Source organism: Chelonia mydas, chromosome 7 (genome assembly GCF_015237465.2).
Source record: "Chelonia mydas isolate rCheMyd1 chromosome 7, rCheMyd1.pri.v2, whole genome shotgun sequence".
Classification (NCBI taxonomy): Eukaryota; Metazoa; Chordata; order Testudines; family Cheloniidae; genus Chelonia; species Chelonia mydas.
In genome coordinates this window covers 19,125,792-19,153,356 of record NC_057853.1, presented here as the reverse complement: position 1 = coordinate 19,153,356, position 27,565 = coordinate 19,125,792, and the positions used below count along the sequence as shown (strand labels likewise).

Genomic DNA, 27,565 nt, shown 5'->3' with positions numbered 1-27,565 from the left:
GATATGTAGGTTAGATATTAGGAAAAACTTTCCGAATATAAGGGTAGTTAAGGTTTGAAATAGGCTTCCAAGAGACGTTGTGGAATCCCCATCTTTGGGAGTTTTTCAAAACAGGTGGAACAAACACCTAGCCTAGGTCAGGGATGGTCTAGGTTTACTTGGTCCTGCCCCAGTGCAGAGGGTAGTACTTGATGGCTTCTTAAAGTCCCTTCCAGCCTACATTTCTATGAATCTGTGATTCTATGATTGTCAGTTGTAGACAGGCATTGAGAGTTGTCCTCTAGTGTATATATATTACCTGCAGTTTTTGCCTATATATTCCCTCTAAATCTAGAAAAAGAAAAATCAGACAATTTATGCCTCTTCACTGTCTTACTCTCTAGAGTCTATCACTATGGGAGGATTCTCCTTTGCAGACATATTTCTGGTTAAGTAACAATAGCAAAAAAACTTTTTTATCTACTGGATCTACAATATCAGCATATATCTCACCACCCCATCAAAGGATTTATATTTCCTCAACGTGTATGACTGAAGAATACTAGGACATTCTGAAGTTCTTAGAGCAGATCTTCCCAGCATAACTTTAGTTTTGGCCCACTTGGGCAGAACAATTAATCTTGTTCCTCATACCTCTACTGCTTGTAAAGGAACTAACAGTCCATGCTGAGGGTGAATACTGGAAAGGGAAAAGAACAATTCCCATCTCTGTAAAAAATTTACAGGCAGCATCATAGAGGTATCAGTCTTGATCCCACAGACAAAATTTCACTGTGACTTCATGCTACCAGCTAAGATTTTCAATATAATACACTGTGATGGCCAGTAAGAGCTCTGTGGAGCAGCAAGATAGCCCAGAGATCTTTTGCCTAGTGAGATCCTTAATTATCATAATTGGCTGTTCCATATGCTTAGATTTTTTTTAAATGGTGATGATAATATGTTTATTTGTTAAGGATTATGTGTTCTATGCTACGAAACTTTATTCACACAAGTGATCAGATTAGCATATAAACCTTAACTGTAAATTAACTACACACACAAAAAATGTTTTGAAATTGTGTATTTATTTTTAACCAAAACAGAAGAAATCTCAACTATAGTCATGAGGTGGAATGCTTTTAATTTTCTGTCTCTAGTATTGTGTGCACAACACCAAAAGACAAACCTGGGAGCTTAAATTCATAATTCTGCTAGACACTAAAAATGATGGACTGAACAGAGATACTGGATTTATGGCTTATTACAACAATCTGTAGCGCACTAACCTCCTCTTTTTGTCCTATGACTCAGAGGCGTTAATGGGCCACTCAACCTCTAATGGTCCCTTAGAAAATGTGCTAACTACTTATGCTAAACAAACTGTTCCACCTTGCATTTAGCTGTGACAGTCAAGAGTACTTTCCCAGACCCAAAGAAGAGTTGTGTTTGCTCAGAAACTTGTCTGTCTCACCAGCAAAAGTTGGTTCAATAAAAAGATATTACCTGACCCACCTTGCATCTCTGCCTCTCATATTGACCAGAAGAGGCTAGTTTCACAGTTTACTAATATGTTTCCCTTTTTCAGAATGAATGAGTTTGACCTCATAGAGTTTTCCAAAGTATTTTTACTTTCACTTTTAATTCTTTAAGTGAGGAAACTTTGTGATTATATCAGATTAGATTTTCTGTGTATGTGTACTGGATATGTGCTTGGTCATACATAGCCATGTACAATATGTTACACATTTTTCACTTAGGTGAACATAAGAACCTTGGTCATTATACTTCATTGGTATTCTTTTTATACTATTTGGATCACATAAGAACATAAGAATGTCCCTACTGAGTCAGACCAAAGGTCCATCTAGCCCAGTATCCTGTCTTGCAACAGTGGCCACTGCCATGTGCCCCAGAGAGAATGAACGGAACAGGTAATCATCAAGTGATCCATCCCCTGTCGCTCATTTCCTGCTTCTGGCAAACAGAGGCTAGGGACACCATTCCTGCCCATCCTGGCTAAAAGCCATTGATGGACCTATCCTCCATGAATTTATCTAGTTCTTTTTTGAACCCTGTTATGGTCTTGGCCTGAACAACATCCTCTGGCAAGAAGTTCCACAGGTTGACTGTGCGTTGTGTGAAGAAATACTTCCTTTTATTTGTTTTAAACCTGCTGCCTATTAATTTCATTTGGTGAACCCTAGTTCTTGTATTATTAGAAGGAGTAAACAACACTTCCTTATCTACTTTCTCTACAACAGTCATGATTTTATAGACCTCACTCGTATCTCCCCTTAGCCATCTCTTTTCCAAGCTGAAAAGTCCCAGTCTTATTAATCTCTCCTCAGACGGAAGCCGTTCCATACCCCTAATAGTTTTTGTTGCCCTTTTCTGAAACTTTTCCAATTCCAATATATCTTTTTTGAAATGGGGTGACCACATCTGCACACAGTATTCAAGATGTGGCGTACCATGGATTTATATAGAGACAACGTGATATTTTCTGTCCTATTATCTATCCCTTTCTTAATTATTCCGAGCATTCTGTTTCCTTTTTTGACTGCTGCTGCACATTGAGTGGATGTTTTCAGAGAACTATTCACAATGACTCCAAGATCTCTTTCTTGAGTGGTAACAGCTCATTTAGACCCCATCATTTTATATGTATAGATGGGATTATGCTTTCCAATGTGCATTACTTTGCATTTATCAACATTAAATTTCATCTGCCATTTTGTTGCCCAGTCACCCACTTTTGAGAAATCCTTTTGTAGCTCTTCGCAGTCTGCCTGGGTCTTAACTATCTTTAGTAATTTTGTATCATCTGCAAATTTTGCCACCTCACTGTTTACACATTAGAGAGATTCTTTCTTGACCTGTTTAGTGTGATTTACTATAGTCCAGCTACTTCCTCACCTTTCATATCACCAATGCTTCCCATTCCACAAGCACCCTTCTCTGCAGAAGCACTATATATACATAAAGGCCTGATTCCACTGCCTTGCACTTTGTGTCATCATTTACACCTATTTTGCACAAGTATAAATGACTATGTAAGTTGCAAGGCAGTGAAGAGCCATTATCAGGTAATAAGATATAATTCTGAGATAGAACCAAAGATTTTAGAATGTTAAATCTTATATTATGCCTTATAAAATCCTTCAACATTTCTTGCAGATTGTGACAGATCAGCAAACAGGACAGAAAATCCAGATAGTGACAGCAGTGGACTCATCAGTGTCTCCGAAGCAACAGTTTATCTTGGCCAGTCCAGATGGAACTGGAACAGGAAAGGTGATATTGGCAGCACCTGAAACCTCTAATGCCAAGCAACTTATCTTTACCACCACTGACAACATTGTACCAGGCAGAATTCAGGTAAATACAATAATTGAAGCAGGCTATACTGCTTCAATTATTGATTTAAATAGATTTAATTGTATAATAGCCCTAAACCCCTAAAAGTTTTGATAGTTTTCTAAAAGCTAAACTTCCTATGTACAGGTTTTTGAAAATGTTATATAATCATTTTGTTCAGTTCCATGGCTAACTTTCCAATTTACTTCCTAAAATGCCACAGTAAACTGCAAGAGAGGGCTGTTATAGGTTCATAAAACTGCAAATTATAACACTTCATCTATGCAAATTTGTGTCCTTTTACTATTATCTGTCTCCCTCTTCTCCCCTCACTCTTTCTACTGTGTTCCAACACCCATTGTTGCATGTTCTCCTTATTAAGGTCCTAATTCAGCAAAGATTTAAGCAGATGCGTAATTTGATGGCTGTGAGTAGTTCCGCTGAAGGCAATGGGCAAAGTTATTTTAATCTTTGCAGGGCTCAAGACCTTGGAACGTAAGCTCTTTGGGACAGGGGCTGTCTTTACAATATGTTTGAATGGGGTCCTGGTCATGATTCAGATGTCTGGGATCTATCATAATACAAATAATACACATTAATAAACATAGATCAAACTTTTTCTACTAAAGTAGGAGCTTTTTTCCCCACATCCACATCCACCTCTTTAAAATAGATATCTACTCCCTGTTGCTGTCAATATGATAGAACTATCATTTTATTTGACAGTAAAATTAAAAGAGTGATTTACAGGAGAGAAAATTTCCATCTGTGAATAAACATCTAAATAACAACAATTGTTTTTAAGAGATTTTTAAAATAACAGTTTATTGTAAATTACATTTAAATGCCTCAAAGCAGAAAACCTTCTGTTTTGAATCATATTTTTATTTAATGTCTGTGTTTAATGGGATGATTTGGGCATTAAAATACAGACAGACCCATAAAAGAAACAAAAATAATCATGTTATATTCAGCACAAAGACAGTGGAAACGTACCAAAATAAACAACAACTCCTAGGAGTTAACATGAACTGTAAGTGAATATTTAAAGATGAGACCTTGTTTCTTTCCAGTACTACAATGGTCTGTAACATATTATAATACACTGATTCTATGCCCCAGTTAATAAAAGCCAATAAAACCAAGCACAGTGCTAATATAAGCTGAATACTGTATATGGTTGGAAGTTTAATTTTTTAAATTAATAAACATAATTAATTTAAAGCTTTTTTTTAAAAGTTTTTTAAAAACTTTGTCAGTGAGATTAATTTTGTCAGGATTAACTTCCTTGCTGATACCATGAAAAAAGTGTGAGTTTATTGGATTATACTCCCCCACTTCCCTCCGTCCACTCTCTCTTCCTTTCCCCTCTCTTCCCTTTTCTTCTCTTTTAGGATTTAATCCTGCCTCTGATTTATTGGTTTGCAAAGGGTTAAGGACGGACTATTTTCATCCTGACAGGTTTCAGAGTAACAGCCGTGTTAGTCTGTATTCGCAAAAAGAAAAGGAGTACTTTGAGCATAAGCTTTCGTGAGCTACAGCTCACTTCATCGGATGAAGTGAGCTGTAGCTCACGAAAGCTTATGCTCAAATAAATTGGTTAGTCTCTAAGGTGCCACAAGTACTCCTTTTCTTTTTTCATCCTGTATTTTGAACTGAACAGAATTTTATATTATTGCATTATTTAACTTCCTTTAATATAGCACTTTGTCTTGCCAAGCATTCTTGTTTGTATGTTCGCATCATTGAATGATATCCCCAAAGTTCTAAAACAGTGGTGGGCTTGCACCTGCCCACCTCCCAGGTTTTCCAATAGGCGCAGACAGTCAGTGTAAACAAACTGTCTTACCTCCTGCCAGCGGATTACCCTGACGGGCTGCGTGCAGGCCGCAGGTTGCCCACCACTGCTGTAAAAGGAGTGGGAATGAAATAGAGCTAATGTGAGGTGCATAAAACGTTGTGGGCTAAGTCTTCAGCTGCTGTAAACCAGCATAGCTCCGTTGAAGTCAATAAAGCAATGCTGATTTATGCCAACTGAGGATCTGGCCCTCTATTTTCATAGGAACTACAAAACTAGTGGATATACTTTGTTTATGGTGTCTAAAAAGAGGAGTAATAACTTTAAAACAAAACTGGACAGGCCTATATTTTCAGAAGGCTGTATTCCCTTTTGTGAGCAAAATTTGTGTCCACAACATTTGTACCTTCTTTTTTTTGTACTTACACTTTATTGCAGGTATGAGTATTAGCAGTTAGATGTTTAGCTATCTGATTTACAACTCCAAGTGACCAGTTAGCTATCCAAATGATAATATTTGCTCCTGTGGTGAAGTGCACTGTCACACAGTGATCTACCTATGTGAATGGTGTCAGAGGCTCAAATGCAGTGAAAGGGGAGGAGCAGAAAAAAACTCAGATGTTATTTTATAATATTAATCCACTTTGGAAGTTGATTAAGCTAAACTGGAAAAAGGCACTCTTATTCCAAAATAAAATTACCTATATGGGGAAGTTATTCCAGTATAGCTATTACACTTAAATTTCTTTATTCTGCAATAACTTCTCTATGTAGACAAGCCCCGAATCTTTGAAGACTAATGCAGGTCTCTGCTTAAGAAGAGCCCCAATCCGGAATAAATCTTTCAGTTCTGGATCAGGCCTCTGCCTAAGCTAAACTCCCAGACTGGACTCTGTCTTTCCAAACTGCAACAGGCCTCTGCCTAAACCAGGCTTCCAGACTAAATTTAGGGGCAGATTTATAAAGGTATTTAGGTGCCTAATGGGATTTACAAAAGTGCCTAAGCAGGTTAGATGCCAACTTCTATTGCAAGTACTAACCTGCAAGAGTTAGCAACGCTAAGCCAATCAGTTGATCTGAATATGAAATCTCTTTAGAGCTTGATTTGATGTGATATATCAAAGCAACACCTTAACTGTTCTGGCATTTTGTTTTAGATTGTGACAGACTCTGCTTCAGTGGAACGTTTGTTGGGTAAAGCTGATGTCCAGCGGCCACAAGTAGTAGAATATTGTGTTGTTTGTGGAGATAAAGCATCAGGTAAGCAAATATACTCTTGTAACAGATGTGTTACTAGTAAAGATGGAGTGACGATGTGTTTATGTATAATGAGAATAGCAATTGAGACTTGGTCAAAAGAGGATGAATTTACAGTACAGAAATGTGTTAGCTATCACCACCTGTGGCTGGTATACTTGTGGTTTGAACACAATTGTGAACAAATAAGTTAAAGGACATGATACTTGATCATAATTATGGCAAGCTGTGCTTGGTATCACACTAGTTAAACCCTCCTTGAACCAGAACTAGTCTGAACTCCAATATTGGCAAGAAAACTTTCACTTTTGACCAGCTAGCAACAACACAGTGTGAGGGGTGTAAGTGCCAGGGAGCCAGCTGCAGCATGGTCAGTATCCTAGCAACATACTGGACACAGCTGATCCTAGTGGGGCGGGGGGGGGGGGGGGGAAGCTGCATGATTGATTGCACTTCTTGATTGGTGGAGGAGAGGACCTACCTATTATTTAGCACAGCAACAGAGCTCAGTGGGTCCTCGACGTGTTCCATGTACACAGCTGCGCATGTTCCTGCTTCTTACCCAGCCTGCTCTTGTGATTGCTTCAGCCCCTGCCCTTCTCCATCGTTGGCACCCCTGGCTTCCTGACCACATCTCTAGTTCACCCATTGGCTCTAGCATTCGGCTTTTGATCCCTGTCACTAACCATCAGCTCTGCTCTTAACTGTGCTCCCAGTGTATCCTGTAGTCCTGATCCTTAACTCCAGGCCTGGCTACCTCCATGGCTCCAACCATTAGGCCTGACCACACACATCCCACTCCTGTCCCTAGCTTGGGCTGAGAGTATAGTGCAAGGAGTTTGCTCAACTGGTTAGTGAACACTTTCCATCCATTTAACGCACTAAATGAGGTCCTGTGAAAAAAGTAGTACGTGATCATGTAATTAAAGGCAGTATCACAATGCATACACAAAGGGATCTGAATTAATGTCTCCTGGATAACCTTTATTCTGGAATTTCCTATGCTTTGAGTGATTGACTTGCAACTTTAATGTTCTTTTAATGTCGTTTTTGCATGTAATATCCTTTATATATTTTGTATCCATGCATGTGACTTCATTAGCAGTTATGTAGCTACACTGTTGGACTCCAAGAGGAACCATTAGTCCTGGGCAGAAGTGGGTGTTGCCATTATGCATACTCTTCGAGGATGGTGGGAAATGGGCTGATCCTGGAGGATCTCCTGAAAGAAATGCAAAACAAAACTGTGACATCAGACTAGAATAGTGCTTTCACCATCAGTGCCTGCAGATATGAGGAATAACCAAGAATATAAAACAAATCTAAGGTGTGATTTGTCAATAGGCTCTGCCTGCTATAAATAAAATGTTGGTATTAAAAATATAAATAATTTCCTTGTGGTAACCGAGCTGCACATGCATTTCCTTTTCCTTTAGGTCGTCACTATGGTGCTGTCAGTTGCGAGGGATGCAAAGGTTTTTTTAAGAGGAGTGTAAGGAAGAATTTGACCTACAGTTGTCGTAGCAACCAGGACTGTATCATCAATAAACACCATCGGAATCGTTGCCAGTTCTGTAGGCTTAAGAAATGCTTAGAGATGGGCATGAAAATGGAATGTGAGTGTTCATTACCCAAACCGATACTCTGTCTACCAAGTAATAAATATGTAGACGACCAGTACTGTTAAATATATTTTCAGTTTTCTATCTCTGTCCATGTGAAACACCAAGTTCTAAGACATCCGCAATACTTTCCTGAATACAAATCAAGAAGTATCTTTGTTACAGAATTTTTGTCATCCCAAATATCTGCCTCACATTTTCTTCTCTAAACCTTTTATTTAGTTCACTTTTGTAGAGGAAGTTCAAGCTACAGTGATGAATAACTTTGAAATCAATCTCTTATGTGTGATATTATATCACATCCCCTAAGAAGGGGTAGATAGCGCCTCACTTTTAGTGCATTTTACAAGTACATTGTTTGTAATGGAGAATGTCACTCCTATTTTCTGCCTGTGGCATGTGTTTGTGTGGTTTCCTGTGGGTTGTAATGCTTTGGTCTAGTTTTGGTTGTTGGGTTTAGTGTGTGGATGTTGGGTGGTGCTGGTGGCGTGTGATACACAGAAGGTCAGACTAGATGATCTAGTAGTCCCTTCTGAAACTCTGTGGCCTCATTTTGGAATAACTTCTTGTGTATGGGTAGATTTTTTTTTTTTTTTTTTTGCTGTCAGATTTGGGATTTATTTCTCCTGTTATAGAATAATGTACCATAAATCCCACTTGGTGCAAATGTTATACCAATAAAATAAAAACCAGCAGGATCTTATTAAAGGGAAAAAGGCAAAATACCACATTTATTGTGAATACAGAAAGAATCATAGTAAGCAGTTAGTTATAGCTATAACATTCCATTCAATCTCATATTTATTCACATATTCATTCATACAAACACACACACACACAGGTTCTGCAAGGTTGTTATCATAGTTACCAGCCTTAGAGTTACTCATGCCAAGCCACTGGCCAGGTGGCCTGGACATGAGGAGGGAGCAGGGCTTTGTCAGATGCTCATCTGATGCTCCTGGAAGTTGGTTTGCAGAATTAGACCCCAAAGTTCTCACTTTTTAGAGTCTATTTTTATAGGAATTTCTTCCTATGCCAGTCTATGGGAATTGCTTCATCATGCTGTTGCTGAATCAATCAGCAGATAGCACATTCCTGATGGCTCCGTGCTGCTAGATGTTATCTTGTTCTTTGGTTCTCCCATTCTTGAGGCTGTTGGGTGGATTCCAGTCTGCCCTCCGGGGGGTCCTCTGGTTTTTTCCACTTGACGCCTTCTTCAGCCGATGGACACTGGATTCTTAGGCTGGCACTTCCCTGATCATTCAGTTATTATCCACACCAAGCATCCATCCACATACATCCTCTAGCTCTATTTTAATCACAATTGTTAATACAACAAAGGGCGGGGAGTCTCTGGGTGCTCTTTCTGTTGTTAGAGTATTGCTTTGAGTCTCTCTCTCTGTGAATTGCTTTGAGAACAGACTCTGTCTTAGAATGTACTAACACAATTAGCAGCTTGCAAGTTTCACACATAGAGGGAGAGAAACAGTACCAAAAACCAAGAGACCTCTTAGTTAGTAATACCCTGGAATTTAAACTATGGGGAATCAAACTCATTTGTGATTTTAATACAGAACTTCTTTAATATGATCCAACACAGATTTCCCATTAAATAAGGCATGTTATGTTCTGTGAGATGAGGTGCAATGTTCTCTACCTTTGTGGCATACTATTGCATAACAATGTACTTACCCCAAATTTGTTTTATTAAAAGAAAAGACATAAAGCTAAGTTTTATATTCATTGCAAATATTATTCCAATACCTTCTTTACAAGTCTGGGATTATTTTATTGTGAATATTATTTAACTCTAAAGTACCTGGAGTCAATGCAGCTTAAGAGGGAAGTGCAAAGATATCTTTAAGACATCTTTGTGTTCTCTTGGTCCTGGGCTAGCTGTGTGCCAGTCCCCCCTTCGTGTAAATTAGAAAAGTCTGAAAACTGCTCTGAATTTCTCTGCCTGCCCATGATCCTAAGGGGCTGTTACACCTTCTGGGATCTCTGGGGCACAGGGAAGCACCAGCCACTGCCTTATCACTGGCAATGGCCTCTGTGCCAGACACAGGTGGCAGAGAAGCTATTATGGTAGCTATACACCATAACAGGATCCTTCTACTTTGGGATGGGCCTCACATGGCCAGCTATGCCACCTGTAGGGCTCTTTTGAGCTGGCAGTTTAAAATGTCCTAATGCCACTTTTAGTGGCAAACTGCAGATGCTGCTGCATTTCTAGAGGTTGATCCAGGGTCCATTGCAACCAGTGGAAAAGATGCCCAATGATTTCAGTGGACACTGGATCAGACTTCTGGTTAATAAGTGTAAATTATTTGCACTGGCAATCATTTTACTTAATCCAATGTTAATAAACAATACAGCAAATCCTTCCTATCCAAGGTATTTATATCATGTTCATAACCTAGTTTCTGGGCCTTATGATTTCTAACAAACATTAGGATAATTTGCTCTCCATCCCCAGTCAGTGGGGAATTTTTTTTTTTATTTCTAAATTTTATTTTTGTTAAGGTGGGAAGGCTAGGTCAAAGCAATGGGTTTTATATTTTGATTGGAAGAAAGTTAGTTTCATGAGGCCATGAAGAACTGCTTTATAGTTGATTGCTGTATGAATGGTACAATAATTGTAGAGTAATGCTCTGTACTTATATAGTGCTTTATATTTTATGTAGTGCACTATATGTATATATAGTGTTGTACAAACATTAACTAATTCTCACAACACGCTTGTGAAGAATATCAGTTTTAATATCCCAATTTTTGAGAAAATTTTTCAAGGGAGCACTGTGTAGTTAAATGACTTGCCCAAAGCCACGCTGCAAATTAGTGGCAGGAGCTCCTGGCTGCCAGTCCCATGCTTAGTCCACTCAACTATGATGACCCAATGTTACAGGGGATACATTTAATTTTCTTTAAAATCACAACATTGTTTTCTGATTCTTTTGCTTGAGATTCATCCATATCCCTTTTAGAACCTTGAACAATAAGTGTTTTTTCCTACACTTTAAAACTGGAGGTATTTTTAATCTTGGAGAGATTTTTTTAGGAGCCCACTAGACCTTCTTAACTGGCCAGAATGTGTGCATTACCTTTAAATCATTTACAGATCCACTGTGCCTAGGCATTAAATGCTCTTCTGCCATATAGCAGTGCAAACATTTCCTCTCAGCCTGCCTGCCCTGCTATGAATTTTAGCATTGATTTTTTAAATAAAATGTTCAAGAAATATCATTGGTCCTAACAGCTACATATTCCTTTCCTCAAAATCATAGTGTGAAAATGTGTCGTCCCGAATGCTTAACTTGGTTAAATGCAATGCAGTAACAATCTCTAACCCCAGTCCCGCAAAACACTCAAGAATATGATTAGTCCCATTGATTTCTTATTTAATAAAAATGTGATTAAGTGCATTGCAACACTGGGGCCTATGTCTCTTCAGTTATCATACTGAATTTCCAAGATTGCATTGAACTGAAATGAGCCAACACATTTCATGCAAACTGAAATCCTGCTTTAAGATTTTCCTTTATTTTAGTTTTTGGATAAATTATTTCCTTTCAAATCTGTATTTTTCTATTCTGATGCAGCGGTTCAGAGTGAAAGAAAGCCTTTTGATGTGCAACGGGAGAAACCAACCAACTGTGCAGCTTCAACTGAAAAAATCTATATCAGGAAAGACCTACGAAGCCCTCTCATAGCAACTCCAACATTTGTAGCAGATAAAGATGGGGCCCGGTAAGTTTTTAGGTGTAAAATGGGTCTGTTTAAAATGCCTTCAGGCTAGAGCTCTTGTGGAGTCAGTTTTATAAACAATGGACTCCAGGGGGATGTAGGATCAGGCCCCAAAAGTATGGCCTCTTTTTCAATTCTAGAATGAAAGTTTCCTTCTTACATGATGGTGGTTATTCTTTGAGGGTTCAGATATTTCCAAACAAATGGGCATGGAAATACATTTGGATACAACAGTAATGAATACTGTATAATATCCTAACATAGATAGAAAATAGCAGCCTAGCTTAAAGGCCACATTTTCAAAAGTAGACACAATTGTATGCACAATTTTTTCTGGTACAAGTTTTGTCTTCAAGAGCAAGTGAATAAGAGCAGATAGTATTTGCAATAAGAATTTAGTCATTTAGGAATCTGACTATCTGATTCACATATGCAATGACTTCAAATAAAAATGCCATAGCAGTTTGGAAGGCTGGACTGGAGGCTCCTTTGAAAATTTGCTGCTAAATATTTGCATTTGTGTTATGTGTGAAACTAAGCCCTGGTCTACACTATGAGTTTAGGTTGAATTTAGCAGCGTTAGATTGATTTAACCCTTCACCCGTCCACATAACAAAGCCATTTTTGTCGACTTAATGGGCTCTTAAAATCGATTTCTTTACTCCTCCCCGACGAGGGGATTAGCGCTGAAATCGACATCGCCGGGTCAAATTTGGGTTACTGTGGATGCAATTCGACAGTATTGGCCTCCGGGAACTATCCCAGAGTGCTCCATTGTGACCGCTCTGGACAGCACTCTCAATTCGGATGCACTGGCCAGGTAGACAGGAAAAGCCCCGCGAACTTTTGAATTTCAATTTCCTGTTTGGCCAGCGTGGCAAGCTGATCAGCACAGGTGACCGTGCAGATCTCATCAGCAGAGGTGACCAGGGAGTCCCAGAATTGCAAAAGAGCTCCGGCATGGACCGAACGGGAGGTACTGGATCTGATCGCTGTATGAGGAGATGAATCCGTGCTAACAGAACTCCGTTCCAAAAGACGAAATGCCAAAATATTTGAAAAAATCTCCAATGGCATGAAGGACAGAGGCTATCACAGGGACCCACAGCAGTGCCATTTGAAACTTAAGGAGCTCAGGCAAGCCTACCAAAAAACCCAAGAGGCAAACGCCCACTCGGGGTCAGAGCCCCACACATGCCACTTCTATGATGAGCTGCATGCAATTCTAGGGGGTGCCCCTACAACTACCCCACATCTGTACGTGGACTCCTGCAAGGGAGTCTCACGCAACAGGGATGAGGATTTGGGGACGAGGAAGATGAGGAGGAGGGGGAGGTTGAAGATAGTGCACCCCAGGCAAGCGGAGAAACCTTTTTCCCCGACAGCCAGGAACTGTTTATCACCCTGGAGCCAATACCTTCCCAACCCTTCCAAGGCGGGCTCCTGGACCTTGAAGGTGGAGAAGACACCTCTGGTGAGTGTACATTTGTAAATATAATATACAATTTAAAAGCAAGCGTGTTTAATGATTAATTTGCCCTGAAGACTTAGGATGCATTCACAGCCAGTACAGCTACTGGAAAAGTCTGTTAACGTGTCTGGGGATGGAGCCGAAATCCTCCAGGGACATCTCAATGAAGCTCTCCAGGAGGTACTCCCAAAGCCTTTGCAGAAGGTTTCTGGGGAGGGCAGCCTTGTTGCATCCTCCATAGTAGGACACTTTACCACCCCAGGCCAGTAGCACATAGTCTGGAATCATTGCATAAGAAAGCATGGCAGCGTGTGGTCCCGGTGTTAGCTGGCATTCAAGCTCCATCCATTCTTTATCTCTCTGTGTTATCCTCAGGAGAGTGATATCATTCATCGTCACCTGGTTGAAATAGGGGAATTTTATTAAGGTGACATTCAGAGGTGGCTGTTCCTGCTGGGCTGTTTGCCTGTGGCTGAAAAGAAATCATCCCCGCTGTTTGCCATGCAGTGGGGGGAGGGGTGAAGCGATCATCCCAGAGAGAATTGGGTGTCCGGGGGGGTGGTGTTAGTTGGGTTTGTGCTGTACGTTAACCCGAAAACATCAGCCTCTCCTTTTAAATGGCCGATATGTCTTTTTCAGTTTTACTCTCCCTTTTTTCCCTCCCGCAGCTACAAATGTTTCAAGCTGCCACTAGCATCTCTGTTCCAGAGGCTAGCGCAGATAAGAAGGCGAAAAAAACACATTTGCAATGAAATGTTCTCTGAGCTCATGCAGTCCACCCAAACTGAAAGAGCCCAGCAGAGTGCATGGAGGCAGACAATGGCAAAGTCCAGGAAAGCACAAAATGAATGCAAGGACAGGAGGGACGCGTGAGAGGACAGGTGGCGGGATCAAGAGGAAAGGTGGCGGCAGCATGATGAGAGGAGGCAGTATGCAATGCTGAGGCTGCCGGAGGCTCAAACTGATATGCTCCGGCTTATGGTTGAGGTGCAAGAAAGGCACAGACCGCCACTGCAGCCCCTGTGTAAGCAGCCGCCCTCCTCCCCAAGTTCCATAGCCTCCTCACCCAGATGCCCAAGAACACTGGGTGGGGGTCCTCCGGGCACCCAACCACTCCATTCCAGAGGACTGCCCAAGCAACAGAAGGCTGGCATTCAATAAGTTTTGAAATGCAGTGTGGCCTTGTCCTTGCCTCACAGCCACTGGAAATCATTCCAGACCTGCAACACTATGCGGTCCCACCAGTCTGTGCTTGTTTCCTGGGCCCAGAATCGACGTTCCATGGCATGAGCCTACCCCATTGCCACCAGGATGGCCAAATTGCCAGGACCCGTGCTTTGAGAGAAAGACGTCTGTGTTCATGTCCTCATCACTCTCGTCACCACGCTGCCATCGCCTCCTCACCTGCTTTTGCAGGTTCTGGTTCTGCATATACTGCATGATAATGCGCAAGGTGTTTACAATGCTCATAACTGCTGACGTGATCTGAGCGGGCTCCATGCTTGCCGTGGTATGGTGTCTGCAGGAGAGCAGAGTTGCAGGGGAAGCGGTGGTTGGATGACCAGTTTTGCAGACCTACAGCACCGTCTGCTGCCAGGACATAACAGCTGAGCGGGCTGCATACTTGCCGTGGTATGGCGAGACAAGAGCAGCCGAGCAGAGTTGCAGCAGAAGCGGCCCTGCGAGACCACCAGGAGAGCAGAGTGCCAGTGGAAGCGGTGGATGATGACAGTCATATAGAGGACCTGCGAGGTGGATTCATAGCATCAGGAGAGCAGAGTGGCAGCGGAAGCGGTGGATGACGACGACAGTTAGCAGTCCTGCTGCACCATCTGCTGAAAACAGTATGTCACCCGCATGGAAAAAAGGCTCGAAACAATTGTCTGCCGTTGCTTTCACGGAGGGAGGGCCGACTGACGACATGTGCCCAAAACCACCCGCGACAATGTTTTTGCCCCATCAAGCATTGGGAGCTTAGCCCAGTATTCCAATGGGCGGCGGAGACTGCCGGAACTGTGGGATAGCTACCCACAGTGCAACGCTCCGAAAGTTGACGCTAGTCTCGGTACTGTGGGCGCACTCCGCCGACTTAATGCGCTTAGTGCATTAGCGTGGGGACACACAAAATCGACTATAAAATCGCTTTCAAAAAATCAACTTCTATAAATTCAACCTAATTTCATAGTGTAGACATACCCTAAGTGTCTGATAAATACTGCGGTCAAAGACATTTTGTTCTTTTATATTTTTTTCTGTTGCACAGGCAAGATGTGTTCTCCTTCACAGCCCTAATAACCACATTGCAATCAGTAAGTATTATTATTAATATCATGTATTTGTTATTTATATAGAACCATTCGTTTGCATGACATAACACAGTTGAAAAATGCATGACAGGTTCCTGCCTCAGAGAGTTTACCATCTCAGTGCCAGGCCCTGAGATGATAAACTCCCTGAGGCCTGAATCTGTCATGCATTATTTGTCTATATTGTGCTATGCAAACCTATCATGCTATATAAATAACAAATACATCATAATTATACTATTTGACTACAAAGCACTTCATAGATCAGGCCCTAAGTTAGGTGTGGAGAAAGAACATTAGACAAGGGGCATGGTAAGAGAAGGACAAAGATTTAAGTAAAATTGGGATATGTGGTTTTATGTAAACATTGTTCTTTCCTACCACACTTCTTCATCTGATGTGATCCTTGTCTTTGCCCTGTCTCATTTGGAACGCCGTTTACTTGGGGCATGATCCTCTGTGAAGTGCCATGCAATTTACATAGCAATAATGGCTTACTGGTTGTAATGAAGAAGACGACACCTGCCAGCATGACAGAAGAAATCAAATCAAAAAGCTAATGAGAGGAAAATCAGGTTGAGAAATCACCAGCACTTTAGCAAAAAAAAGAAAGGCATTCATTTGCTGTGGCAAAATCACCAACCCTCTAGTTAAAGTGCAGTTTCTTCCAGGATACAAACTATTTTTTGGAAATAGTTTTCAGCAGGACTAAATTCTGATGGATGAATTCTCAACATCAAAAATGGAAAGCCCAATAAAAGTAATCCTCAGTATACTGCACTGAAATAGGTTCCCTCTTAGATTCTTTACATTTCTGAACAGGTCAACAGGTCTTCTTGATCCAGGAATGCTTGTGAATATTCAGCAGCCTTTGATACGGGATGATGGTACAGTCCTGCTAGCTACAGACTCCAAGGTAATATTCCTTTCATTTTTTTACAAATCTTACATTTTATTTACTAAATTATTTTGGGTATGTTTTTAAAAAGAAATCCTTCTGACCCCTTTACAGTCACAAAAGGTCCTTACCTCAGCCGAACAGTTGCTGTTCCACTGCAAAGAGGTAGAGGGCATTAGGAATTGGAGAGACCACCACAGTGCAACAAGTGGAAAGGAGGGCAGGTCTACTGGCTCTGTCTGTGGGGATTCACTCACTGATTATTGTCCCCTGAGGAAGAAGATGGAGTGGGGGGAGGCTGCTGCAGGCAGCCCTGAAGTTGTTGTTGCCTTTCTGTAACATGTAGTCTGAGGTGTTAATACCACAGTGCGCTGAAACAAATCCTATATTTAAGGAGAGAGAGAACGGATGATCTAGAAGATCTTTTCCATCTTCAGCTTATCTGATTCAGTGGGATGTACTTTTTTCCCCCGGATATAATTATGCATGAATTTAGGTTGATAACCCTGTAGTTGATCCATCACAAAAATACACACCAGAAGTCAGGAGGAAAAGTTTTGGCGAATTTAATGATCACCCTTACCCAAATGTCAGCCACTGTCCTTCACTGTGGATATTCAGGAGGAAGTGAAACCTATGTGGGAACAGAGGAAGGAGATACACAGGATTTAATAATTATCAAGAGATTACATACAGCATTTCACCTAACTATATATAATTTTGATCCATTAATATGGTTTCTTTCTTTGTAGGCTGAGACAAGTCAGGGTGCTTTAGGAACACTGGCAAATGTTGTAACGTCCCTTGCCAGCCTTAGTGAGTCACTTAATAATGGAGATACTTCTGAAATCCAGCAAGAGGATCAATCTGCCAGTGAGATCACTCGGTATGAACTTATATTAGCAGCTTATTTGGAAGATGAACCTATACATTATAGGTTCATGCCACACTAGTAATGACCTTTTTAACTCACTGTATAATTTCATTAATGGTTTGGCTGCTGCCATCGACCTGAACTTCTGCGACTCTGAAGAACTCCTTTCATTCATGTTACTGTTATAGATGCTCTCCCCTATTTAGTAACAAATGCAGTATAATAAAGCAGGGTTGTATTTCATATTTAATAAGTTACAGGAAAAGATAACTGTTTTGTGACACAAAAATATATTTCCTTCAAAAATGCTGAAAAGCAGTAACAGTTTTGTGTTATTTCAGTTTTTTACTTTGAGTGTGCATGTGTGTGTGTAGTGTTTGTGAAAGTAAGGAAATAATAGCTACAGTGCTGTGTCAAGTATAGTACAGGCAGATGGTGTGCAAGCTTCTCCCAGACAATTGTCATGAACTTCAGTCCTGGCCTTTAATGTCTCCAGATTTACTCTTAAATTTTCCCTAGGACAAGGCTGACAATGTGGTTTGTAATGTGGAAAAAATTGGGATTAGGTTGAGATCAACAAACCTTGTATTTTATGGCAATGCAAGGCAGAATTTGAACCCCAGCTCTCCAAAGTGCTCTCAATCTCTTTTGTTTATTTCAAAATCAGGAAACAGGGAAGTAAAATCTTGCAGCTCCATTTTTTTAATTGTTTTTTTTTTCCCTCAAAAACAATAATATGTAATGCTAATGTATGAAAACAGGAAAAATTTGGATTTTATCCCATCTTTTCCATACAGGTTCCTAGGATAAGATTTTTAAAAGTAGAAGCTATATTTAGACTCCTAAATAAGCTAACTGATTTTTAAAAGTGCAGAGCACCCGGCTGCTTCTGCTGATACATAGAATCATCATAGAATATCAGAGTTGGAAGGGACCTCAGGAGGTCATCTAGTCCAACCCCCTGCTCAAAGCAGGACCAATCCCCAATTAAATCATCCCAGCCAGGGCTTTGTCAAGCCTGACCTTAAAAACTTCTAAGGAAGGAGATTCTACCACCTCCCTAGGTAACGCATTCCAGTGTTTCACCACCCTCCTAGTGAAAAAGCTTTTCCTAATATCCAACCTAAACCTCCCCCACTGCAACTTGAGACCATTACTCCTTGTCCTGTCCTCTTCTACCACTGAGAACAGTCTAGAACCATCCTCTCTGGAACCACCTCTCAGGCAGTTGAATGCAGCTATCAAATCCCCCCTCATTCTTCTCTTCTGCAGACTAAACAATCCCAGTTCCCTCAGCCTCTCCTCATAAGTCATGTGTTCCAGACCCCTAATCATTTTTGTTGCCCTTCGCTGGACTCTCTCCAATTTATCCACATCCTTCTTATAGTGTGGGGCCCAAAACTGGACACAGTACTCCAGATGAGGCCTCACCAATGTCGAATAGAGGGGAACGATCACGTCCCTCGATCTGCTCACTATGCCCCTACTTATACATCCCAAAATGCCATTGGCCTTTTTGGCAACAAGGGCACACTGCTGACTCATATCCAGCTTCTCGTCCACTGTCACCCCTAGGTCCTTTTCCGCAGAACTGCTGCCTAGCCATTCGGTCCCTAGTCTGTAGCTGTGCATTGGGTTCTTCCGTCCTAAGTGCAGGACCCTGCACTTATCCTTATTGAACCTCATCGGATTTCTTTTGGCCCAATCCTCCAATTTGTCTAGGTCCCTCTGTATCCTATCCCTGCCCTCCAGCGTATCTACCACTCCTCCCAGTTTAGTATCATCCGCAAATTTGCTGAGAGTGCAATCCACACCATCCTCCAGATCATTTATGAAGATATTGAACAAAACCGGCTCCAGGACGGACCCCTGGGGCACTCCACTTGACACCGGCTGCCAACTAGACATGGAGCCATTGATCACTACCCGTTGAGCCCGACAATCTAGCCAACTTTCTACCTACCTTATAGTGCATTCATCCAGCCCATACTACTTTAACTTGCTGACAAGAATACTGTGGGAGACCGTGTCAAAAGCTTTGCTAAAGTCAAGAAACAATACATCCACTGCTTTCCCTTCATCCACAGAATCAGTAATCTCATCATAGAAGGCGATTAGATTAGTCAGGCATGACCTACCCTTGGTGAATCCATGCTGACTGTTCCTGATCACTTTCCTCTCGTGTAAGTGCTTCAGGATTGATTCTTTGAGGACCTGCTCCATGATTTTTCCGGGGACTGAGGTGAGGCTGACTGGCCTGTAGTTCCCAGGATCCTCCTTCTTCCCTTTTTTAAAGATTGGCACTACATTAGCCTTTTTCCAGTCATCTGGGACTTCCCCCGTTCGCCACGAGTTTTCAAAGATAATGGCCAATGGCTCTGCAATCACAGCCGCCAATTCCTTTAGCACTCTCGGATGCAACTCGTCCGGCCCCATGGACTTGTGCACGTCCAACTTTTCTAAATAGTCCCTAACCACCTCTTTCTCCACAGAGGGCTGGCCATCTACTCCCCATGTTGTGATGCCCAGCGCAGCAGTCTGGGAGCTGTCCTTGTTAGTGAAGACAGAGGCAAAAAAAGCATTGAGCACATTAGCTTTTTCCACATCCTCTGTCACTAGGTTGCCTCCCTCATTCAGTAAGGGGCCCACACTTTCCTTGGCTTTCTTCTTGTTGCCAACATACCAGAAGAAACCCTTCTTGTTACTCTTGACATCTCTTGCTAGCTGCAGCTCCAGGTGCGATTTGGCCCTCCTGATTTCATTCCTACATGCCCGAGCAATATTTTTATACTCTTCCCTGGTCATATGTCCAACCTTCCACTTCTTGTAAGCTTCTTTTTTATGTTTAAGATCCGCTAGGATTTCACCGTTAAGCCAAGGTGGTCGCCTGCCATATTTACTATTCTTTCGACTCATCGGGATGGTTTGTCCTGTAACCTCAACAGGGATTCCTTGAAATACAGCCAGCTCTCCTGGACTCCTTTCCCCTTCATGTTAGTACCCCAGGGGATCCTACCCATCCGTTCCCTGAGGGAGTCGAAGTCTGCTTTCCTGAAGTCCAGGGTCCGTATCCTGCTGCTTACCTTTCTTCCCTGTGTCAGGATCCTGAACTCAACCAACTCATGGTCACTGCCTCCCAGATTCCCATGCACTTTTACTTCCCCCACTAATTCTTCCCTGTTTGTGAGCAGCAGGTCAAGAAAAGCTCCCCCCTAGTTGGCTCCTCTAGCACTTGCACCAGGAAATTGTTCCCTACGCTTTCCAAAAACTTCCTGGATTGTCTATGCACCGCTGTATTGCTCTCCCAGCAGATATCAGGAAAATTAAAGTCACCCATGAGAACCAGGGCATGCGATCTAGTAGCTTCTGCGAGTTGCCAGAAGAAAGCCTCATCCACCTCATCCCCCTGGTCCGGTGGTCTATAGCAGACTCCCACCACTACATCACTCTTGTTGCTCACACTTCTAAACTTAATCCAGAGACACTCAGGTTTTTCTGCAGTTTCGTACCGGAGCTCTGAGCAGTCATACTGCTCCCTTACATACAGTGCTACTCCCCCACCTTTTCTGCCCTGCCTGTCCTTCCTGAACAGTTTATAACCATCCATGACAGTACTCCAGTCATGTGAGTTATCCCACCAAGTCTCTGTTATTCCAATCACGTCATAATTCCTTGACATCACCAGGACCTCCAGTTCTCCCTGCTTGTTTTCAAGGCTTTGTGCATTCGTATATAAGCACTTGAGATAACCTGCTGATCGCCCCTCATTCTCAGTATGAGGCAGGAACCCTCCCCTCACAGACGTTCCTGCCTGTGCTTCCTCCCGGTATCCCGCTTTCCCGCTTACCTCAGGGCTTTGGTCTCCTTCCCCCGATGAACCTAGTTTAAAGCCCTCCTTACTAGGTTAGCCAGCCTGCTCGCAAAGATGCTCTTCCCTCTCTTCGTAAGATGGAGCCCGTCTCTGCCCAGCACTCCTGCTTCATGGAACACCATCTTCCACGATTCAACGGTCCCTGCCCCGGCCTTTTCCTTCCACGGGGAGGATGGACGAGAAGACCACTTGCGCCTCAAACTCCTTTATCCTTCTTCCCAGAGCCACGTAGTCCACAGTGATCCGCTCAAGGTCATTCTTGGCAGTATCATTGGTGCCCACGTGGAGAAGCAGGAAGGGGTAGCGATCCGAGGGCTTGATGAGTCTCGGCAGTCTCTCCGTCACATCGCGAATCTTAGCCCCTGGCAAGCAGCAGACTTCTCGGTTTTCCCGGTCAGGGCGGCAGATAGATGACTCAGTCCCCCGGAGGAGAGAGTCCCCGACCACCACCACCCGCCTCCTTCTCTTGGGAGTGGTGGTCGTGGGACCCCCCATCTCAGGACAGTGCATCTCATGCCTTCCAACCAGCGGAGTCTCCTTCTGCTTTCTCCCCCCAGACATATCATCTGGTCCACTCTCCGCAAAGGTACCTGTGGAGAGAACATGAAAGCGGTTAGTTACCTGTGTCTGCGTTGCTGGAACCTGGACATTCCCCCTTCTTCTTCTGGAGGTCACATGTTGCCAAGCTTCTTCACTGGCCTCTTGGCTCCGCTGTGCAACCTGCTCTAAATCTTTAGAGCTTTGTGCCCGTTGAAGCATATCCTGACTTTTGTCCAGAAAATCCTCAGTTTCTCGTATGCAATGCAGGGTCGTTATCTGTTGCTCCAGACCTTCAATCTTCTCTTCCAATATGGAGACCAGCTTGCACTTTGTACAGACAAAGTCGCTTCTGTCCTGTGGAAGAAAGACAAACATGGCACATCCAGTGCAGGTCACAACAGCTGAACCCTCCCGATCCATATCACCTTCCTACTATGAGCTTCCTCAGAGAAGTTGGCAAGATGTAAGCCTCACTGGGCTCACTCCAGGCGAACTCCCAGGCAAACTCCTGCTGTGTGCTGCTCTGCTGTTCCCCTCTGCTCAGCTGGTTCGCCGCCGCTCAGCTGGTTTGCGAAGCTCTGGTTATTTTTAAACAACCAGGCTTCCCTGAAACAAACAAACAGACAGCCCCAGTGCCCGCCCCCTGCAGGCTACCAGCCAATCAGGCTGGTACCAACTATATACTTTTAAATCTTGGTCCCAAGGAATAAATAGTTAACTTATAAACAGATTGCTTGGAAAATAGTTGCATAACAGCATTATGAAATACCATAACATGCATATGAGTATGAAATGGGCTCAATTCTCCTCAAAGTCTGAGCTCCAGTCATTATGGGAGAAGAGTTGTGGGGTAACCTCAGGGAGCTGTTTGCATTTTCCTGATTTTGCACTGGCCTAGCTGCAATTTTAGTTACAAAGAAGCCTAGGGGCTGCTGAAATATATGCCATTCTCATAACATCCCTAAGAGATCTTATGCCAGTGGAGGATCCTTGTAATGAAGCCTCAAGGTGAGAAAGAGGAAGGTGGGTGAGCAGTGCAAGAGCCACCGTTACTAGAGTAGGAAAGAACAGCTGGTGCAGGGATTATGCCAGGGGAGAATTCCCCTCTGCAAGGGAATTTTCCATCAGACATATATGGCCAGAACTTGCCTGGCCCCTTCACACTGCCTGAGCAGAGCAAAAGACCAGAATGTATTGGAGAATATGGCCCAGAATCTGTACCAAAAAAGTTTCTGGCTTATCTTCTAGATGGAAAAACATGTAGTGTTTGATTTGCCCTCTACTCCAAATGTGGTAATGGTTATAAGGAAATAAACTTGCATTGTTTCTTCATTTATTTGCAGGGCATTTGATACTTTGGCTAAAGCACTTAATACCACAGATGGCACAGTAGCTCAGAACTTGGCAGATGGGATGGATCCTACAGGAGGAGGGAATATTCATGTAATCAGCAGAGATCAGTCAACACCAATCATTGAAGTGGAAGGACCCCTACTTACAGATACACATGTCACATTTAAGGTGAGTGCTTCCTGAAATATCCTTTTGGCAAAGACGTAATCTGGAATTATTTTAGTATCGTGTTTTTCTTCTATTGTTGTATTTTGCTGTAGTCAGTATTGTCTAGTACACTAGTTGTCATAAATATAAAGGGAAGGGTAACCACCTTTCTGTATACAGTGCTATAAAATCCCTCCTGGCCAGAGGCAAAATCCTTTCACCTGTAAAGGGTTGAGAAGCTAAGGTAACCTTGCTGGCACCTGACCCAAAATGACCAATGAGGGGACAAGATACTTTCAAATCTGGAGTGCGGGAAAAAGGCTTTTGTCTGTCTGTGTGTGTGTACCTTTGCTGGGAACAGATCAAGGATGCAAACCCTCCAACTCCTGTAAGGTTAGTAAGTAATCTAGCTAGAAAATTCATTAGATTTTCTTTGTTTTGGCTTGTAAATTCGCTGTGCTGGAGGAAATGTGTATTCCTGGTTTTGTGTCTTTTTGTAACTTAAGGTTTTACCTAGAGGGATTCTCTCTGTTTTGAATCTGACTGCCTGTGAGAATATCTTCCATTCTAATCTTACAGAGTGTTTCTTTTATCTTTGTTTTGTTCTTCTAATAAAGTTCTGTTTTTTAAGAATGTGATTGGGTTCTTAGGGTCCTAAGAAACCCAAGCTGGTCTGTGTTCAACTTGTTTATTCTCAGGCCTCCCCAGGAAAGGGGATATAAGGGCTTGGGGGGATTGTGGAGGAAGAGAAACTCCGAGTGGTCCTGTTCCCTGGTTCTTTGTTAAAGCGCTTGGTGGTGGCAGCATACCCTAGTCCAAAGGCAAAGATTTTGTGCCTTGGGGAAGTTTTTAACCTGAGCTGGTAGAAATAAGCTTAGGGGGTCTTTCATGCGGGTCCCCACATCTGTACCCCAGAGTTCAGAGTGGGAAAGGAACCTTGACACTAGCTATTGTTGTTAAGGACATAATAAAAGATTTCCACATTTCCCTTGCACTCTGTATCCTTGAGCACTGCATATGCACTCTCATTAGGACCTTTCAGTTGACAGTGGGATGATGTTTGTTGTAGATTTAAATCTTATATATAGTACTACTGTGAATCACTTTTAGTGTTAAATATAACAAATAATATCAGATGTGTAATTCATATACATTGTTACTAAAAATTATTTTGAACTCTTGACTTTGGTTGTTTGAGGCATTCTCACATCAAGTATGTTAAAATTTGGGCCATTTTTTAAGGATTACAACTATGTTCTTGATGGTCGTGATTTGACGAACTGTAGTTGTAGGATTGCACTTTGAACCAGCTGTATCTTCAAGTGAATTTGAGCAAGAACATCTTTTAGATATATTGTATGGGAGAAACCAGTAAGGATTTTCCTTCTTTCTGCCAAAGTGCATTTCCTTTAAGCAGATAAAAATCATCAAGATAGTGAAATAAGCAATGTATAGGAAAGCTAGTCTGTGTACTTCAAGTAAAATTGTGTTTTTTGCAAGTGTAGATTCATATGGCATGGCTTTGCCAGAACAGTATAGATTTTAAATAAGTTGTAATTTTAAAGAATTGCACTTAGTTTAAAACCTGATTCTCATCAATTTTATAGTAATTCTGAAGCTAATAATGCTGCATGCTGCAATGAAAATTCAGGGATAAGTGTTATTGAATTAATACTAAAATACTTTTAAAGTAACCATCCCATTTGGTTTCCCATATTATTCCTTTCACACCTCCCCATTCCCAGCCTGTTCTACTTACCACTACTACTAAGTTATGTGCTGAAGTTTTACTAATCTAACTTCATGATAAATGACAGTTTTCAGCAAAAGACTCTGAATGCAGATTGCATGTTTTTATTCAAATTTATTTCATTCATAATAAACATTGATTTATGTCTGACTTGTACAGACCATACTGTACTCTTATTTCCGTGCAGCTAACAATGCCTAGTCCAATGCCAGAGTACCTTAATGTACATTACATCTGTGAGTCAGCATCACGACTGCTTTTCCTCTCAATGCACTGGGCTAGATCTATCCCTGCTTTTCAAGCACTTGGGTGAGTGAATATTTTTCTATTGAGTGATTATTTAAGTATTAAGCTGAACATTTTGCAACTGCATGGATTTTTAAAAGATAAAGTTAATTAATTTATAATAAATTGTTTAAAATGTATAGAGATTATACAGCATTTTTCTACGTTTTGAAGAATATGAAAAACAAGATGACTGATGATGATGATGATACTTGGCATCATAGTGGGTAATGAGGCTGTATTGTGAAATTGAGTCAAAAGCAAGCAACTAATTTTTGGACATATAACTTGGCAACTCTAAGTAGCAGTATCTCCATTTTGCAGATAATCTATAATCATTTCTCATAGCCAATGCATCCAGCCCCAAGCACTTTTGTTGCTGTTTTTTTTTAATTTCTGTAATTTGTCAATATCTGCCTATTACTAAGGTGCCCAGAATACTATCATTATAATTTATAACCATAATTTTACACGTCAGATCTACAGGATAATACCAACATGAGTTTAATGCTTGCTAGAATTGTTTGTTTGATTTGTGTCTTTATAGACAGGACTGTAACACAAGCCTAGTTCGTGCCTGCTGGAATGAGCTGTTTACCTTAGGCCTAGCACAGTGTGCACAGGTGATGAGTCTGTCTACTATCCTAGCAGCTATCGTCAACCACCTGCAGAACAGCATACAGGAAGGTATGTGTTAGGTCACGCTAGGTATTAGGTACATGTTAGCAGGCATATGCTACTTTCAGCAGTAAAGAGTTAAAAACCTGCGTCTGTACATTTTTTTTCACAAAGTATTTTCCAAGGGGGAACAGGTATTGTTCCCCCTGAGATCCAAACACAGAAGGAACCCTCCACTGTTCCTGCACGGGATGTGGGAATCAATCTCACCAACTTCACAAAGAGCTCTCCATAGTTCTAGGCTACATCTACACTACAGCGGGATTGAGGCTCTGAGATCAATCCACCAGCGGTCGATTTAGTGGGTCTAGTGAAGACCCGCCAAATCGACAGCAGATCGCTCTCCACTTGACCCCTGTACTCTACCCGAGAAGAATAAGGTAAGTCAACGGGAGAGTTTCTCCCATCGACCCCCTGTAGTGTAGACCCTGCGGTAACTCGACGTAAGGTATGTCGATTCCAGCTACTTTATTCACGTAGCTGAAGTTGCGTAGCGTCAATCAATTTACCATGGTAGTGTAGACAGAACTCTAGAGATCAAAGCATGGGGTGGGGCCCAGGCTAGAGGGGAGACACACACAGTATCTCTCCTTCCTCCCTTTTATCCAGCTGCGAGTCTACAAAAAAAGCTGATGCATCTCAAAGCTACATTAACTTTTCTGTGAACTGCGTTTGTGGAGAGTTCCAAAGGAAGCCCCAACGCAGGGGTCTTTGGCAGCACAGAGGCAGAACGGGAGCTCAAGAAGCTTAGAAGGGCACTGTAGTGTGCTGATACAGGGTTTTAGCATAGATGCCCTTTCATGTCCAGCAGATTTCTCAAGATATGGGCTGAAATCCTGCACATCCAACAGAAGAATTTAAAGGAAGCACTGTAGAGTACACACCATAGAGTTTTCCTCCCATCCTAGAATTTCATGTGGGTATTTTTTCTTTGCTGGAGGTGATGAAACATAGACGCCCACCACAAGTTGGTTACAGTTACACTTTTGAAATAGTTGCTGACCATCACTGCACAATTATTACTGCAAGTATATCACACTACCAAAATATAAATGTTTAATAATTAATTAATGGCTGTGTCACAAAGTTATATCAAAAAGCTCAAAACAAACTGCCTCTGGCGTCCTTAAGAAGATAGGTATCTTTTTTGATTCTGTGTTAACCTGCTAATTTTTATCTCTAGAATGGAGGATGATCTGGTACAGCTGGCTTTTTTACAGGGAGGGTTATGCAAATTAATATGATTGATATGGGTAACTTTTCTTTTTTTTATAAATGGGGGAAATTATTTTGTCTGCCGAAAAAAAAAATCAGTAGTGACAGCCTAAAGTGTGCAAATACAATTTATCTTTACTTACAGAAGTAGAAGAAACCAGATGTATATGTAGCCAGCAAATTACAGAATACTACATATGTCATGAAACTAGCAAGGATTAGTACCAGGATGAAGGTACAAAGATAAATACGTTTTTAAAATCTACATAAACCATGAAAACATAGTTTAAGTTTCAAGGTGATTGCAGAAAATAGTCACAGTTCAAGATAGGCAAACCTCAAATGATTTACCCTCATTAATAATCATAATTTTTCTTGGAAGGATTCTTCCATGGTGTGGAGAGCCTTTAGATACAA

General features: G+C 41.7%; 1 protein-coding gene across 6 annotated transcripts in view; it reads left to right on the top strand.

Annotated features, from left to right (window-relative positions):
• NR2C2 (nuclear receptor subfamily 2 group C member 2) overlaps positions 1-27,565 on the top strand; it is a 72,169-nt gene that overhangs the window by 25,640 nt on the left and 18,964 nt on the right. For 5 of the 6 annotated variants that reach the window (XM_037903651.2, XM_037903653.2, XM_037903648.2 and 2 more), the window contains 9 exons: positions 3,160-3,360; positions 6,295-6,397; positions 7,831-8,010; positions 11,616-11,763; positions 16,360-16,453; positions 17,188-17,321; positions 23,064-23,241; positions 25,158-25,279; positions 25,803-25,942. In XM_037903651.2, coding sequence (XP_037759579.1) covers positions 3,160-3,360; positions 6,295-6,397; positions 7,831-8,010; positions 11,616-11,763; positions 16,360-16,453; positions 17,188-17,321; positions 23,064-23,241; positions 25,158-25,279; positions 25,803-25,942 — 1,300 coding nt within the window. Of the gene's footprint in view, positions 1-3,159; positions 3,361-6,294; positions 6,398-7,830; positions 8,011-11,615; positions 11,764-16,359; positions 16,454-17,187; positions 17,322-23,063; positions 23,242-25,157; positions 25,280-25,802; positions 25,943-27,293; positions 27,384-27,565 lie in introns of all 6 variants that reach the window. The other variant, XM_037903654.2, reaches the window with a different exon arrangement.